We start from the raw sequence: 18,751 nt of genomic DNA on the forward strand, positions 1-18,751 counted from the left end.
GGTCATTTCCATTATTTGCATTTTTATACATATAGTTTATCAATATCTAATTATACAACTCTCAATACAATTTCAGTTCAGATTTAAATGCAATAAACATACCACACTCTTACCTGCCAGAGTAGTGCAATGTAAACTTTTGGTCATAAATGAACTTGTGTATTACCTGCACTCTTCTCTTAAGTCTAGTTAATTAGGGAGTTAGAATTAGACAGGACTAAACTCTTTGAGCCCCCAGAACAAGCTCAGTATGCAGTTGTGTCAGGGGAACGGACATGCTTTGAACTCCCTGGAATACCTACTATATAGGGCAGCCTAGATACAGGCCCTGTGTGTGTGTGTGTTGCTACCTAAAACTACCCTTCTTGCAAACTAACCTCTTACAGTATGTTTATAATGGAGAAATGACAGGCCATTGTTTACCTAGGGGATCTGAATATTATTGCTTACTGCTGGAGAACCCTGTTAATATAAACCCCAGCATTTTAAATGAGGTTGAAACACAAATTTTTTGTGATCACAAAATCTTGAACAAAACTTGAGACGTTACTCTTACTCACCGTTTCTCTTTACAACTTTAAAGCTCTCTAACTTTGAACTTTCTTTAAACTCTCTAATCCTCTGACCTCAGAGTTAGTCATGACACCTTAACACCTTCCTCACTGTTCGGAGGCTCTTCTTACCCTTCACCTGCCCTGCTCCCGTTCTCTCCATCCACCTCTCCTGATTCAATCATCTATCCATCCAGCCGTCAGTCCACACCACTGCCTCTCTCTCTCTCTCTGTTGCACTCTCTCTCTCTTTCGCTCTTTCTGTGCACAGATGCCTGGCTTAGCCTGCAACAGCTGTCCCGCCATGTGCTGCTACCAAGTGTTGCCGTGGCATTAACGAAGGGGAGGGGGCTGGCTCATGAATATTCATGTTGACTTGGACCCATTCTACCAAACAGAGCCTAGAAGTGCCAAGGAAGCCCCTCCCCTTATCAGGGTGTGTTGGGAAAGAGAGAGAGAGAGTAAGAGAGAGAGAGACAGAGAGAGAGAGAGCAGACCAGATCCTATGGCTTAATTCCACCAAACAAGAGTCTCATCTTTGAGGTGTGAAAGAGCGTAGGAAACTGGGGAAGAATGAACGGATTGCAAAAGCCAAGAGAATATGAGTATGATGGTTCCATAAAGTGTCGTGATTACTCTAGAGCATGAGGTATTTGGAAGGGCCTCAAAGAATCCAAACTAAAATCTTTATTCACCATGACAGCATTTTCAACGATTCAATTTATGGTTCTCACATACACTGACATAATAGGGTCTGTAAATGAGCAGAGCTCGAGGCATAATATAGATACTAGGAAGATGGGTATTTGTAAAAAAAAATTTGACTGAGCCAAATGATATGAAAAGTGTTCACCTTCCTGTGAACTTCAGAATTGGAAAAATAAAGGTGTGGCAGAGAGGTTTTTTTTTTTCATTGTCTTTACCCCTTATCCGATCTATACTCGGGTCACGGGGAGCCTGTGCCTATCGGCAGAGAGGTTTTGCAAAGAAATTGCACGAGTTTTTGGAGAACAGAATCTTTTTCCAAAATGAAAAAGAAGAAAAGGACTGGAAGAAAGGAAGGGTTAGAAACAAAGACAGGACAGATGGACAAGATGTGGAAAGTGGAGCTGTAAAGGGAGCTACTGATTAGCATGAGATGGGCATACTTTGACCTGCATGTGAGGGTGGAGAAATACAGAGAGAGGTAGAGAGAGATACCAGATGAGGATAGCTGGAGATGGGGGAATGGTGGATCTGACTGACAGGGTCAGTCTCTGGTGTGTCCAATTCTGTCTTTCATGGGGATCCAGGAAAGCAGATTACAGCAAGCCTAACCTGGCTGTCTCTCCAGGGGAGGACAACCCCACTCCCCCAGCCTTTTAAGCCCCACATCCTCTCCAGATCTGGCTGGATCATGCCCAGATCCCCCCACCCACCCACACACACACACACACAAGACATACTGTAGCCTAGCATTTCTGACATTTTAATAATGTCTTAACTTATCACCTTATCAGAAGTCAAATTTGAAAGATATGTTTTTGTTTTTTTTTACAAACATTACATTTTGTAGAAACACTTAACATGAAGTCAAGTCAATCTTGATTAAAAAAGTATGCATGTGTCTGTCTTTTTTATTAGGTTTAACTGAAAACTTAAAGCAATTAAATATACAGGTACATAGTTCATTCTCACGCCATACAACGAATATAAACAGATGTGTAACGCATCTATGCTCTCTCTCTCTCTCTCTCTCTCTCTCTCACACACACACACACACACAATCCGATGTGTAAGCGCTCCTTGCCGGTGAAAGATAAGCCCAGCGCTCGCAGGCGTTCCCTCGCGGCACGCGCTCTCCTGGAGCGGTGCTGTGCGCGAGCCTGATAAGACGGGCGCGCTGCTCTCTGCTCCAATCCAGATATAGCGGCGTCGCAACTGACCAATCAGAGCTCAAGGTGTGTTGTTTAACTCATCGCTGCGCGGGAAAGGTGTACTTGACGCGCAGCTAAATGTCTTTGTTATGGCATTGTGGTCATAATCTCTTTCTCATTCTGCATTAGCTATGCACTGACAGATTGAGCTTTGAGTTCCGCTGACTACCATGTTAAATAGACACCTGTGTCAGCTCACTTAAAGAAGACCTCTACCACTTACTAAGCTCTATAAAGCTTGAAATGTAACCATTAAAAAGATGTTTTAATAATAAAATGCAGAAAAGCTTAACAAAATTAAATCATGATCATCCACCAGACGACAACTGCTATCAGTTCTTCTAGAAGGCCATGTCTGATTAGCCTTCGTTTTTAAAAGCCCACTTTCCTGTTATCCACTCTCACACGGATATTAAACTGTACCTTTTTGCTGTACCTTTTAGTATTCGCATAGAAATGTAGATATCTTGAACATTTTAGGTACATAACTGGGCTGGGTAATTACCTTTTAGAGTAAGTAGTGGTAAATACCTGTGCACCTTTCTAACTCAAATATGTTCTTTACATTTAGCAGACCCCCTTATCCCGAGTGACTTACATTTTATCTCGTTTTATATCATTGAACAATTGAGGGTTAAGGGTCTTGCTCAGAGGTAGCTTGGTGGATTTGGGATTCAAACTCACAACCTTCCGATCAGTAGTCCAACGCCTTAACCACTTAGATAATACAAAAGGGATATGCGACAATGTACGGGAAAATTTAATGCCATTTCTCCATCAGTGTATGCCATGAAGGCAAAATTTGGGCGAGAGCCTTTGAAGAAGTCAAAGTTCGCATTTTTTCTGATGCACCGAGGCTATTTTTCATAAGAAAATGAAGTTGCACTGTGGATGCTTGTCGTCGCCTTGCTCCTCATCCCCGTTACAGTGACAGTTTAAGGTAAGTTACGGAGAGGCGAAATAATTTGCACAGCACATTTTCGTCGAGAGTTTAGAAAAAGAAAAGGCACCGGTTTCTCTGGCCAAGCTCGGCATTCCTGGACGTGTGGTTGCTTAGCTGAATCCCCTTTTCCCGGTTTCTTTTTTTCAGCACGGCCTGTTTGGAGGAAAGGCGGCCAGAGCAGAGGCGAAACGCCAGCCAAGAAACTCAGGAGGTCCGTAGCTAATTTACCATGAACTGCACAAACAAGACCCTCTCTGCCCAGGCTATAGGCCCTAACCGAAACAGCCTCTGTCCTCTAAAAAGTCTACCAACAGGTTACTCAAATTTCCATATTAAATTTCGGATGTGGAATATTCAAAAATATCCAAAAAGTTTTGTCGGAGGTTGTGTTAAGTAAATCATAGCGGGTTGTCCTTGAGTGAAAGGTCACTGGTGTCTTCCCTTTACAGAGCAAATAATATCTACTGCCCTGACCCTGCCCTGAGTTTTTATGATTGTTTTTAAATAAAATATTTCATACAGTCCCTAGATTTCTCTTTAGAAATGAATAGAGATTCGCAATACTACTTGATGTCAAGAATATGGCAGTATAATGAGCAGTCATTTTAATAGTAGCGATACAGCAATAATTTGGACTGGCCTGAAACCCGACACAGCTCTTTTACGTAGATCCTGTAATTTATTACACACTATTTAGGTGAAATCTAATATGATCCATGTGTTGATTCCCTCAGGTGTCATTATGCTAGGTATATATTCTGTTTTAAAAATGGTCTTATTTTGGCCTATGCAATAATTAAAAAACACACACACACACACACACACGCACACACACAAACAAGATACACTTCACACATCCATAATTACTGGAAATATAAGGAAATATTGCTATAAGCCTGCCCTGGAATATTATAACAGAAATTTTGTGTCAATAAATATATATGTGAATTTAAAAAAACACCAGCAAAAAGCGAAGGGTAAAACAAACTCATTCTTATATTAAAAAAATGGATAAATAAAGTTTATTAAATGATATTGAATGTCTATTGCGGGACAAGATCAATTCTTTTGATTAATTACAAAAATGTTCATGTTTATTACACTCTTTTTTATTAATAGTTTCATCAGAGATTGATCCTTTTCGTCATCTACATCTCATTTTCTTTCCCTCAAATGAAGGTTGCAGCTTCACAAAATTAACACAATTAATTCAAGACGAGATATCTATTTTGTGTTTAATGGGAAAAAAAGTAAAACTATTATTTGGGATACAGCAAGATTTTCTTGATGGCTTTACAATGTATTTTCTAATTCCTTTGGCGAGTTAATTTATTCTTGTTTAATTGTGCAGGATTTTTCTAATTGGCTCTGCAAATGGACAAACTCGCATTTTTCCCTCTTGTAATATTGCACTGCGAGAAAAACAACACAAAGAGGATTTGGTTATACAACAACAGAGGCTTTTAAACAGAAATTCGTTTATTTAGAAAGACAGGTAATTTGACATGCAATGCACAAAAAAGGCTCAGTAATTGAACTTTAAGAAACCTAGTGTATTATTACTTTAAAATGATTAGATTATTCACATGTATATTTAAAAAGTAAATTCAAAACGAAGTCTTTCATAGGTACATCATATCGTAAAGTAAGCCCCACCCTTTTAATTTCTATTGTAAATATAATTATTATGAGATGATAAAATGGAACATGATAAAATGAACATGTTTAGTCTTAAAGATGATTCAACTAAATGCAATGTCATCAAAAATTAGAAACTGGAAAATGAAAATATAAATGCTCTTTATTATTTAATTGTTCAAGAAATATAAACAACATAACATATTTTTTTTGCTACAGATATATATTTAGTTGAGGTCTCATCTGTTCTGTAGGAAATATTTAGTTACACTTTTAACTATTTGTCATTGCCTGTTGTAACAATTGTGCTCCAGTTTACTTTGCAGTACAAATAAAGTCTGAAAGGATGAAAGGATGAAAACCCCAGTTTAGGCACACATCTCTTCATGTTCATCTGCAGCCTGTTATTTTTATTTTTATTTCTATTAAAATATTCGTTTATAGATGATTAATCAACATATCAGTTACCAGCAACTCCTATTTCTGTATGTATATATGTATATGTATGCTGTATCTCTTTAATTTCGCCTTGGGACCAATAAAGTGTTATAAAAAACATGATACATGGCTTTGACATTACAAGCTTATTGAAAATATTATTTGTTGCGAAATTTACCTATTCCGTTTTCTCTAATGAAGAGAATTTTGTTAGGTCCATGTTAGTTGCAGTTCAATTCACACCTGTATAACGCGACTTTAATGCTTTTCGCATTATAATGGAATTTTTTTTATCCAGACCAAGTGACCTGTAGCCAAAATGCGGCCTAATGGAGCTAGATAATTATTAAGAATAAAGTCTAAGTGAAAGGTTTATAAATTAGCTTCGTGTATATTAGTTTGTTAAGAGTTTCACACATTTATTATCTTGATTAATAGACTATAAAACTGTGCCGAATTTAAGCAGGTTTGTTTGGGGTTTATACAATGCTGAACCTTTTAAATGGTCTTTATTATTTTCTTTTTCCAAGTATTGCTTCCACAGTCACTGAACAACTATTTAGTCTGAGTTTTAATTTAAATTATATTGATTAATTAATTAATAAACATGTCTCCGGTAATGGAAGGTAGCTCATTGCTGTATCCTATTTATTAATTCATTCAGTATTGTTTTCATTAATTCATTCAGTATTCAGTATTTTATTTGAAATACTGGCTGCACTTTTTCTTTTTTCTTTTTTTCCCCCTTCTTCTTGGTATAGTTTTTAAAATATTTATTTTAGTAGGTTTTCTGCGTTAAGCATATTTCCAGCATGCACTGCATACTTTACTGGACACTGATCTTAAAGCAAATGCTGCGTCCATTAATCATATTTCACTACTTTTCTACACCTTTTTTAAATGTTGACGAAATCTAAAAATATAAATAAATAAAATAATATTTATTTGGTATAATATATATCTCTATATATACTTAATACTCTGCAGAAAAATGTATTTAAAAAGGCAGCTTCCTCTGACCCGTGCAAACTCTGGGTATACTTTTCGTTATGCACAAGAACGCTACTCCTCTTTAAGTCCACTTTTAGGGCTTTGGACTCATGATCATGACCACCGTTTGGTCCACTGATGGCATTTTTAAATCATTCGTGAGGCAAAAGGTGATCAAGGTGATATGCGCCGATATGTCGAGGTTATGACATGTATATGCATTAACCTATCCATACTTCCTGGAGTTTAATATCTTTGTCATAAACTAAACTCCGTACATCGCATTAGCTACACACACATCTCTTTGCCCCCCTCTCTCTTTTTCCTCTCTCTCTCTCTCTTCACCCCCCCTCTCGCTCTCGTTGTGCTTGCCATTGCCGGTGAATGGTAATCCCCTGCCCTCCATGCTTCACTCCGAGCCCGTATTTAATTCCCCTAAACCCCCCAGCTGTCGATCGGCTCACGCGCGGAACGCGACAGACTGCGAAGCCGCTCTCGGTTATTAATAATTCACCAGCTCCTGTGCGTCTCCGTCCGCCATCACCGTTGCACCGGGTATCACGTTATTTTGTTGTTGTTGTTGGGCTCTTTTTTTTGGCAACCGCACTCATTCTTATTGCGATATATTTCACTGAATTTGTTTGCGAGCGGATCAGCGTCAGAGCGTCAGCGCCGTAACGCGCCGTTAAAAAAGTGCGACTGTGTTGCGCGTCGCGCGCGCCGTGATTTCTGCTCAGCCGCCGCGCCCGAAATTCACCGCTTCTCTCTCTCTCTTTCTCTCTCTCTCTCTGTGACTTTTCATCATCCGTGCGGCGAATTCAAAAGGAAGAGGAGGGAACTGAGAGAAGTGTCCGGCGAAAAAAGGGATGGAGATCGAGCGCTGATAACGGATGAAGTCTGGCAGAGAGCGACAGATTTTTTTTTTTGTAATCGACTCAAAGCAGAAAGTTGTGGCTCGGTGTTCGCCCCACGGAACGGACACGGACTTACCTCGCCGCTTTGAGACAAAGTAACATAAACGTCAGGGAACAGGAACGAGACCAAAAAAAAAAAAAAAACACTGGCTCGGATAAATTCCCATAAATCCCCATTCTTCAACCGGAGATCGCATGATCAAGTGATACTTTAGTTTTAAAATGTTCGGTGCCCCCCAGGCCGTCCCGCAATAACGCTGCTTTCGCTTCCGGTATCATCCGAAGAAACCGAGCCGCTCGCGCTCCCTCTCCCACACTTTTTTTGGAAACTTTTTTTTGTCTGAAGGAGGAAAATGGGTCTTTGAGACTGTTGGCACTATTCCCCGCTCCACAATGGTACGTGCTGTGTAAATTAACACTTTGTTCTCTTTATTCATCTTTTCAAAGTTTTGACTCCGTAATGCAGAATCAGGCGAAGTGACCGCGCAATTCTCAAATAATATTCCTCTTGCATTACAAACTGAATGAATATAGTTTGTTTTTAAATGCAAATTGGGCTGTGTTTGATGTTGACTTGGTTAATGCCGCGCGATCGTGTTTATTTACACAACGATTAGTCTATTTTTGTTTAGAAGAAAATACTTTCTCACTCCGGGTTTAAAGTGGTCAGATGTGCGACTAGAGCGCGCGTGAGTCATCTGAATGTGTGCAGGAGAGCTGGCAGTTCAAAAGAGCGCGCTGTCAGTGGCTTGGCATGCCTGGGCTTTGGTAATAATAAGTTTATCTACAAAGTAAACTGCACAGCACCCCAAGTTGTCATTGAAGACTTGTCTAACCACCAGGGAAAACAGCTTACACTGTGGTATTTTACTTGATCCATTTGTGGTCTTGTTTGTTTAGTTCGAGCTGTTAACCAAGATCAGATGGTTTAAAAACAGAGGCTCTAAAAGACTAGGAGCATCATAAAATCACAGACTTGTTCCAGCCTGGTCATTTCATCACACTATGGCTACATGAATTGTGAAACATTTCTTGTTTTAGGCTATTTGACCTCTATCATATGGACTCATCTGCCACATGCACTTGTGTCCTGTCATTATTTGAAACGCTCCCGCAGTGCCGCGTATGTCACTTGCAGGCTGCCGTAGTTGAAAGGCCCGCGCTGTATTTCGACTGCTTGCGCGTTTTTTCTTTTAATTATTATTACTGAAACACCGTTCGACTATTCGGATCGAGCATATCTGCGTGTCACGTGCCTGCAGTGTCATTGTCAATATTCTGCAGCTGTTAAAAAAAAATGCTATTTCTTGTTCTATTAATCACCCCCAAGCTGTTTGTTGTGGGGGAAATGGTTATCATGAAAAATCATAGACTGGTTCATTGGAACTAGTGTAAAGATGCCAACAAGACCATTAAACGTAGGATGTTGGCTGCACTGTAAGTTCATTTCTGCTGATGGAATTATTGCAAATATTTGTGCAAAAAAAAAAGAAAAGAAAAGAAAAGAGCACCTCGGTGAATTGATTATTTATACGCTTCCTCAGACTCCTTCAGCAAAATGACTTCCTCCCTAGTGGAATATCTGAAGAGGTCTCCAGCTTTTGAAGGTCACTGAGCAGACCCAGGACCTATTAAAAAAAAAAAAAATGTTGTTTTTTGGAACTGTGCTCATTATTAACAATTCAATCTGTTCGAACCGTATGAATTATTCCCACTATTTATTATCACTGAAAACAAAAGCTGAAGTGTACATGCCAGTACTTCAGTGTCTTTAAATCCTAATGATTTTGAACTGACTATGTGTCATTTGGCTCCAGATCTGTCTGGAAATGTGAGGAGTGATTGCATCGCCCACATTCGACTGTGTTTACTTTTGAAATATAACCTTGAAGCTGCAGAGGACCTCCAGATGGGCCAATATATCGGCACATTAATATGGATAATTAATTGTTTACTTGCTTTTATAAATGGCACCTGGCCAAATAGGACGATCTTAAAGGAAGTGAGGGAGTATATTCAGTATTTGGCTCCACTTGGGATTAACATTTAAAAAACAAAAAACAGGGACAGAGCTGCCTTTAATTACTTGTTTTCAAACAACAATCAAAGCTGAAAACTTTTGATAGTTCAAAGCAGACAGCTTAAGACTATTGTAGTACTGGATACATGTCAGAATGAACCTAGAGTTGGCATCACAATATATATTTTCATCAAACAGTCTTGCACTTAATTTGCATCTCGTCTACGGATGTGTGATCTTAAAACAGTTTGCTTATTTTTTGCCTTTAATATGTGGTTGCTACAGAAATATAAAGATGGCTATTTGCATTTAAAATGATGAATCTGAGATGCTTTGCTGTACAGTGTAACTTAATCCATTTTGAAGTATTGGGTTTGGGGAGTGTTGTCATTTCCTCTGATAATAAAATAAAATAAAATAAAAAAAAGTTTTCCAATATTTCTGTCTTTACCAGAAGCATGTTCCCTTGTGATAACATATCAGGGTTGGGCAAAAGTTGTTAACTTTCAGTCATGAGAGAGAATTTCAGTTGAAATGGTTAGACTTCACAGCAAGTTCAAGTGAAATTTGAAAATATGAAGTGGGATATTTCTTTCCATAGAACTTCAAAATAATTAAATGCAGACCCACAAAGAAATCACGTTTGAATCCATTACATTTTATGACAACATTTAGAAATGACATTTATTTGAAACGATACAGATGGGCCATCATAGAAATGATACAGGATGCAGGTATAGCAAGTCACTTCAGGCAAGTTAAGACTTGTCTTCCACTAGACAAATGGTCAGTATCCTCTGCTTAACGTGGATGAATTAAGTATAATAGGATCTTGTTACATTTTTACCTCCGGTGAGGGGTTGATCCCAATTTTGGTTCTAATTTTTGAAGTAGGAAAAGTTTGGTATGTTTGGTGAAACACTGCTGTGATTATAACCGACTTGACTCATGGAGAAAGGAAGAGAGCAAGAGACTGTTTTTTTAGTGAAGAGATACTTGATGGTGTGCTGCTCTTTACCAAAACACCAGTTCAAGACGAAGAGTTCCACATCCTCCAATTTTGCAAAATGATCCGCAACTGATTTTTGCAGAAAGAACATCTTCACATTTCTGACTGGATGGGATGGTTCAGGAGCAAAACTCATAAAAGTTTAAGGCTATTAGTTCTTTGCCTGACATCAATTAGTAAGATTTACAAATGGGTCCTTTCGCATGGTTTTAGGTTCACTGGATGAAAGCTGGACAGGGCAATGAAGCTTAGCAAAGGCAATGAACTGGCGTTGACCATAGACTAACAGATCAAAGATTAAATACATCACTGGAATACTCCCTATGGGACATTGCCGTCATGGGACATTTCCGTCATTGTGTTTTCACATAGGATTAATTAGAGTGACTGAAGGGAACGGTTTCTCCTGGTGTCATTGTAAAGGAATGCTTAGCCCAATGTGAGGAAATGTGCAGGTGGATTGAAGTTCCTGTATAGAGCTCTGAAGTTTCCTGAGATTCACAAACTTTATGAAACAAGAACTGTTTTGATTCAACTGTTTATGCAAGGGAAGGAATGATGCAGTTTAAATTAGTAACCCTGCAGTTTTCTCAATAATTCTTGTGCTAGGTTTGTTTGCTATAATGTCATTACAGGTCTACAACATTGATAAACAGTGAATTAGTCCTAATCTCATTTTAAAGCAAACTTGTGTCTATATGCCAGCCAGTGCAGTGGCAACTTAATAAATAAAAATGATTTTAAACCCAGGGTTTAAAAAGGGTGAAGACTGCTTAAAAATATGTGGATCCTTCTGGCCATTAGAAGACATGGCAGTTAGTTTGTTGTTATTTAATAAAGAAGAATATGACTTTAAATGCAAATTAGGGGTCAAAAGCTTAGAATATATATATCATTTGCCACAGTCTAGATCTTCTTCAAATGACCATAGCATTCTGATAATGTTGCTTGAGAGCATTCAGACTGACACGGGTGATGGGAATGGAAACTCTTTATGACTTTCTGATGTGTCTGCTACTTGTACACATCAAATATTGTGTAATGCAATATGGTGTGAATGCTTTGCTGTCTGATTTTGAAGGCAATTATATATTACTGTCTATCATTTTTATTGTTAAATTCTTTGAATGCAGCCTCTTTCACATTTTGTCCACTCTTTAAGTAGTCCTTCATGTCCAAGTCTCATTAGAGATTACCAAATTATGCCTCCTCTCTGTCAGTTATTGTATCAATAGTGACCAATGACTGAGAATTACTAAAATAGCAAATATAATATAATTACTGCAGAAGTGTATAGGTTTAGAGCTAGTATCAATAGCTGACACAAGGACAGTGAAACTTACATTTGAGACAGAGGAAGTGAACAAGCCGGTAAATGATTTTGGATAAAGACTTTGACAAACACTGGAGAATGAATAGAAGTGTTGAGGAAAGGGAGGAAACAGATTTTTACTGACACAGGGTCTGAGAGAAGGAGCAGGGCATGTGAACGATGTTGGTTGAGCACATGCTTTTAAGTTATACAGCACAAAGAGGAGACCTGTGAGCAAGACAGGGACATGAAGCAGAGCTGACATGTTGGATATATTTTGGCTAAGACAATGCATGGTATGAAGTCCTGGGTCTGAAAGTAAAATATGAGTCCCTGACAATAAAATATGACCCAGGGGTCATCACCTGGTGGACTGGGTTCTGAATGCGGAACCATACAAGTATTTCCCAAATACTGTTACAGAGCTGAGAAATGTATGAAAATTAGCTGTAGTTCAGTGACTCTATTTTTTTAAACATGAATATTCACAGCCATAAGACTGTTTGTTGCAGTGTATCACATGCATTTGTGTCAATTATTTAAATGAAGGCAGCTAGATAAAGGAGTAGAGACAATAGCTCAAAAAGGGGTAAGGTTAAAAATGTTTAAAAAATGAAGACAGATTTTTCAACAAAAGTTTGTGGACACCAGAGGATGGCATCATTTGAGGGCTTCGCCAAACTGTTGCCCCAAAATCGGAAGCAAACAATTGTCTTGAATGTCTATATCTGGTAGCATTTCCCTAAAAATATCCCTTAACTGGAACAAAGGGGCCAAAACATAACAGCATGATAATGCCGGTTTATGAAAACATGTTTTGTCTGTGTATACGTAGAAAAACTCAAGTGGTCTGAACAGATCCCTCACCTTAACTCCACTGAACAACTTTGAAATGTACTGGAACGTGTATTCTGTCCCAGGCCTCGTCTCTCCACGGTGCTTTTCTTAACTATTCACACTTGTGGCTGAATAGGCACGCTCCAAAATCTAGTGGAAAGCCTTCCCAGAAAAGTGGAGTTTATTTTAACAGCAAAATGGGAACTACATCTGTAACAGGATGTTCAAAAAACCCAAAAAACCCAAGTGTCCATAAATTTTTGGCCATACTGCGTAAATATGTTTATTCTTTCCACATCTAATGCAAAACAGGTGTCACATTAGTTCAGAGTTTTTGCCACCAGTCAAAAAGGATCATATTTGTTAGATGCTATGGGATTGAACTTTCTTCAGGATGCTCAAAAATGTGATGTACTGAAGAGATAAGTTGGCAAACTTCCAGGAGTTCCATTATACTTGTAATATCCCTTGATTTGCCAACGCTGCACTGGATCAACTGTGTTTGGCGTAGTTTTCTGTTACGTGGAAGGCTCTGGTTAGTGATGTGGCTCCTTTCGCAAAATTGTATTCAGACATTTCCTAGATCATTGTCAGAGATCATAGCCTGGATCGAGGATACTATACAAAGTATCCAAAGACCTAGATACTGGGAAATATGACTCAGAGTTGCTATAGAAATATAGAAGACTATGTGAGGCGCGATGGGGGTAACAAAGAGTTTGATTAAGTTTTTTTCAAGAAGTTTCAAACACTTGAGTTTTTATAGCACTCGCATCTTCTTTCTGCTCTCTCTCTCTCTCTCTCTCTCTCTCTCTCTCTCTCTCTTCTTGGGCCAATTGATGTGTCACTCTTTTGAGAAAGAAATGTCTTCCACCAGTGGCTAATCTTCTTCATTTTGGAATTGCTTCAATTTTCATCCATTTCTCATCTTCTTCTCTTTTGACTTGAGAACTATACTGTTTTGGGTAACATACCGATTTCTGTCCGCACATGAGTTCATGATAACCTCCCAACAACTGTACTAAGTCTATATCCCAGTCAATTGCCTTGTCAGTCTTCCAGTAACTCCGGCTTCCATAGTGTTCCGTGAAAGCTTTTGGATATCCAGTGCAATTTTTATTGTGCATAATACTTCATGATCGGAAATTACTGCCAATATAGACCACAATGCTTATACAGAAGGCAATTGTAACAGCATTCCCAGCTTCAACAGCCTTGCCAACAAACAATAAGCAGTCTCCCACCGACACCTCCCCCTTTCTTTTGCTATTATATCCCGCACTCCCTTTCATTTTCCTTTTGCCCTCTCCTCCAGAGATGTAGGTATGAAATATCACATTTTTCCAGCATTTTTCCCTGAAGTGGCCCTGGCAAATGTTCACACAGCATGCGTTTCTCCTTTCATATATCCCCCCCAACTCCACCGTTTTTAATAAACAAGTTCGCCCCCCTCCCTTCGCCTTTGATGTATTTGCCATATTACCTGTTAAGTCTGGAGAGAGTTAATGGGTGCATAAGGTTTCCTGTGGATTCCCAGTCAACCTCTCCAAATATGCAAAAAAGCGAAAGAGGACCACAGTGGTGCTGATTGTTTTCGACTCAATGGCGACGTTGAAGTTGAAGATGTTCACAAGAAAAGGGAGCATTTTGTTGTATTTCATTCTCAAGGGCTGTCGTGTGTGTAGCAAGACCGATGTAGTAAAGAAATTATGAACAGATTTGTGATTTATTCAGTGCCATGACTAAGTGCCAAGTAGGCCTCTCTATAAACCACATCCATATAGTTTAACACGAATCGATGTGTGTGAAAATATTCTGAAGTAAGAGAATGATCACTAATTCGTAACAGTTCAGTGGATTTTTAGTTCACATTTACTGTAAGATCCCAGTTTGAATCACTAGGACGTTGACGTAGTTGTCGATATGAATACTTGTTTAGCAGTTTGAATGCATCATTTTAGTCATAACATGCTAAATTTATATAGGCTGTTTTGCTCAGGCTGTAATGATTGGCCAGTATATATCTATAACAAAATAGACTGCGATATATAATTGATACAATCCTCCATAAAAACGTACAGAAGGGGAAAAGCAGGACAGTACTACAGGGAACAACATCAAACAATCAGCAGAGGCTCAAACAAATGATGCCCTTTATAATGTGTGAAGGCTGGAAAAACAGACACAGAAACTGTTCTCTGGCCACTACATTAGGAACACCTGAGTAAAAAAAAAAAAGTCTGACCATGCTATTGTTGTTGGTGCCATTTGGGTTGGGTGGGGTTACAGCTTATCTTCTGGGATTTTCAAACACAACAGTCTCTAAAGTTAACACTGAATGGTGTAAAAAACTAAAAACATCCTCAAAGCTGTGGTTCTCTGGACCGAAACTTCTTGTTGATGAGAGAGGAGAATTGGCAGATTTCAGCTGACATAAAAAGCTATGTAACTGAACTAAAAGCTGTAATTACAGTAAATAACTTTTATTTATAACTGTGGTAAGCATCTCAGAATACACAACATGATGAACCCAGAGGCAGATGCGCTACAACGGAAGTTAACATCAGGTTGCATTACATATCACCTGGTCTTTTTCCAGGTTTCAGCTGTCCAGTTTTGATGATCCTGTGTCCACTGTAGCCACAGATTCTTGCTCTTGGCTGACAGGAGTGAAACCCAATGTGGTCTGCTGCTGCCGTTGCATATCCAGGATAAAGTAGTTATCCTGTATATTCCCAGTCAATATCTTGAAGGGTATTCAAAAGAGAAGTTAGAGGCTTATAACAGTTCTCATGAGCTGACTTAAGATGATTTAGGTGACTGTATTTACATGAACATAAGGAGAGAGATAATAATAAGAATAAGAATAGTCATCATCATCATCAGTATGGGTAGATCTTGGGTATGGTTACATCAGGTATGGTTTATTTTTCACGATTCATGATGCTTATAGATAGAAATGCGTATGTAGGAATATGCCTAGTACATCCTAGTACACTATAACCGTGTAAAATGCTTATCTTTAGTTTGAAAACACTGACAGAAAACACATTCAGTTCCATGCTCATGTAAGAAATATTTGCAGTTAAAAACAAAAGTTAAGATAACAGATGCTTCATAACGTGCAGCCCGTAAAAACAACGATAATAACTTCTGAGGTAAGCAACAATCAACCCATAATTAGAACTAGAGTATTCTTTTCCTTACTAAAATACACAAAGCACCAGACAATAGACCAAGCCATCGACTTTATAAACACTTTGGTCACCTTCTTAAATAAATCCCTCCCTAGTGTTAAATATTTATGTAATGCTTATGCAATGTGTGAAATCGCAGTGTTGGTACACAAGAAGACCACAGTGAATTAGTGATTGTTGATGTTATATGGATATAAATAAGAAGGAGATCAGATTGTTGTCAGTGATGAAGGTGCTGCAGCAGCTTTCATGACTTGAGCATAGTAAGTGGTAGCGTAATAATTTGGCACATAGGTGTGGACTAATGTTATGTTCAAATAAGTATTTGTGTAATAACTGTGTTGTGCATCAAAAGACTTTAAACATGTAGTGGACAATGACATTGGCATGGCAGCTGGTAGGTATTTTTAATTATGACATTGTGTGGTCTAAACAATTTAGTTGTCTTCATTAATATTTTAGAAGGTTCTTTGGGTTCAGATGGGTTCTCAGTATTGATTAATCATGTTAAAATTTACTACTTATCAGCATCGTCTGAAGTTAAAAGTACTCATCTGTATGGAGTACCAGCACTTTTATATTTTACTTTTTTTGAGTACTGTAAGTTTTGCTTTGTTTTGTTCACCTTAGAGCTACTCATAATCTCTTAATACACTGATCTACCTGTGCCTAGCTGTGCTTAGCTGTAGCTAGCCATGCAATCAAACATCTAGCTAATAATAACAACAGTATTCCTGGCTAATCAAACTCATTTTATTGTCCCCTGCTTATATCCAACTGCATGTGGACAGTCATGGGGTACGTCATATTTTTTGGATATTTACATTTAGCTAGTAATCTTGTCTTTATCTAGCCCTTATTTCTTTTATCTAATAAAATACTTTCCAGCATTCTTCATTAAATTGTTTACAAATTGTGGATATTTAATATATTAAAAACTTTTTTAATTAAAAAATTGTTTACTTAACTGTCTTTTCATTATTAATTTTATATCCATTGTGTCTCAACCATTGGTGGTTTAGTGTCTTATTCACTGTAGAGCATCAAAATGAACTCATAACACTCATAACTGATATCAATCACCATCACTGCACAGAGGGGAGTACCTGATGATAGGGTAATGATAGGATGAGGTTGTTTTCTTGTTTGTGCTTATAGAATTATTTCATAGAAATAGATCTACTCCTTGTCCTCTGCATTTCTCAGTCTATTAGACATAACCGAGTTAGAAAGAAAGAAAATGACAGTGTTGTATGGATACATCCTAATTTCTGAATAATGCTCTATTGTGTAGATGAGAAGTACTTGAGCGTTATAATGTACGAGTGCAGTTTAATCAGTTTGCCTTTGAATGCATATTTAGACATTCATAGCTCCGTAGAGGCCTGAGAGAGTGAAAGGGAAAGTGCCTGTAACCGCTCATTGCTGTGGATATGAATAGCTTGTGTTGCAGCCACAGCTTGGTTAGCCAGTGTCTGGGACTTATTATAGTGCTGTGTGTGTGCGCGTGTGTGTGTATGTGTGTGCGCGCATGTCTGTTATTTTAATGCTACGTCTATTTATGCCTGAGCACTAAACATTTCTATATGTGTACCTTCAACTTTGATGCACATTTGATTGGTTAAGTTCAGTGATTTTATGGCCTCAGATTAAAGCTGAGTTTCGTCAGAGATTTGTATAATGAAATAAGTATGGGTGTGCTCTTACACTCAATTCTGTGTACTTATGTGGGACAACTTTCCTGCTATCCACACTGATCATATAACAGTATAATTCACTGGGCAAATCCTGAGACTCGGTGCGCCTCACTGACACAACATATATCCTGGTCGTGGCTTTATTCCATGCTTTTCTGTGTGATTTAACATGATTCCACTAATGGCTGAAATGGGAATGGGGAGCGTATTCAGCCCTTGGTCCCAGCAAGGATCTTCCCCAGCATACAAATGAACTGGCATGAATGGGATCAACACTCAGGGAAAACAAACCACCTTGACGGTCGATTAGGAAGAAAGGGCCCGCTGTGTGAGTGCTGGGGTGCCCAATAAGTCACAGACATACTGGAAAGTCAGCAGGTGTGGACCGGGACCAGTCGGGATCTCTGCTCTGGCTGAGTGTGGTGGTATTGAGGGGCTGTTGCGAAACAAACTGAGACAGACATGCAAAGAAACGCACAAAGCACCTGGGCTGTAGAGCACAAAGCCCGCTTGCAGTGTGATGTCTTGTTAAATGGGTGGTTCTATTCATGGTGGCTGTTTAAATGCGCAGAATTAATGCAGGAAGTGTCTTCGTTGGTGACTGTAAAATAACTGTAGAATAAAATGCTGTTAAATTTTGCTTAACTTCAACTTTTTTTCCGTCAAATTTCTTTGGAATTAAAACAATATTCAAGATAATATGCTATAATGACAGCGTTGTAATGATGATATTTGGCTTCTTTTTTTTTTTTCATTTCAGGCTACCGAAACATTTCTGGTGAATGAAGACCCGTCCAGAGGTCCTGGGATGCCGGAATGCTTTGTTGTGTCTGATTCCTACCGGGTATGCCTCATTATTACTATTTTCCCTGTTACTGCAATTCTTATTATCCCTATTGTTGTTATTATTGATTTGTTATTTGTGTCAGCCGTAATTACAGTGACGGACAGTGCACTTTTATACTCTTGTTAATTGCGCCACAATCATAATGTCATTCACAGCTCTCCTCAGCTGCAAGCCATTACCGTCATTATTTCCACACTCACTTTTGGGGGGGAAAAAAGAAACCTTACAACTCTGCCGAAGCCCTGCTCTCTCGTGGGAATGAAAATTATAACGATAATGTGCAGCGCACTTGTATAAAATGAGAAGCCCACAGTGAGAGAGGGGAGGGAATGAGAGGCGAGGGGGTTCTTAAAACTACTACATACAGCTGAAAAAAACAGCGCGTAGCTTTTAAAAATTCCGCCCTGCAAGCTCATTTGGATTTACAGCAATGAGAGTAAAA

The 18,751-nt window shown here is 38.6% G+C and overlaps 1 protein-coding gene across 5 annotated transcripts in view; it reads left to right on the forward strand.

Annotated features, from left to right (window-relative positions):
- Positions 1-6,920: 6,920 nt before the first annotated feature.
- The window catches only part of nfixb (nuclear factor I/Xb), a 128,523-nt gene continuing 116,692 nt past the window's right edge, over positions 6,921-18,751 (forward strand). Inside the window, exons 1-2 of one of the 5 annotated variants that reach the window (XM_058411026.1) lie at positions 6,921-7,786; positions 18,223-18,306. In XM_058411026.1, coding sequence (XP_058267009.1) covers positions 7,784-7,786; positions 18,223-18,306 — 87 coding nt within the window. In that variant the 5' untranslated portion in view covers positions 6,921-7,783. The remainder of the gene's footprint in view (positions 7,787-18,222; positions 18,307-18,751) is intronic. The other 4 variants (XM_058411068.1, XM_058411059.1, XM_058411034.1 and 1 more) reach the window with 4 other exon arrangements.

The sequence above is a fragment of the Hemibagrus wyckioides genome, linkage group LG02 (genome assembly GCF_019097595.1).
Source record: "Hemibagrus wyckioides isolate EC202008001 linkage group LG02, SWU_Hwy_1.0, whole genome shotgun sequence".
Lineage (NCBI taxonomy): Eukaryota > Metazoa > Chordata > Actinopteri > Siluriformes > Bagridae > Hemibagrus > Hemibagrus wyckioides.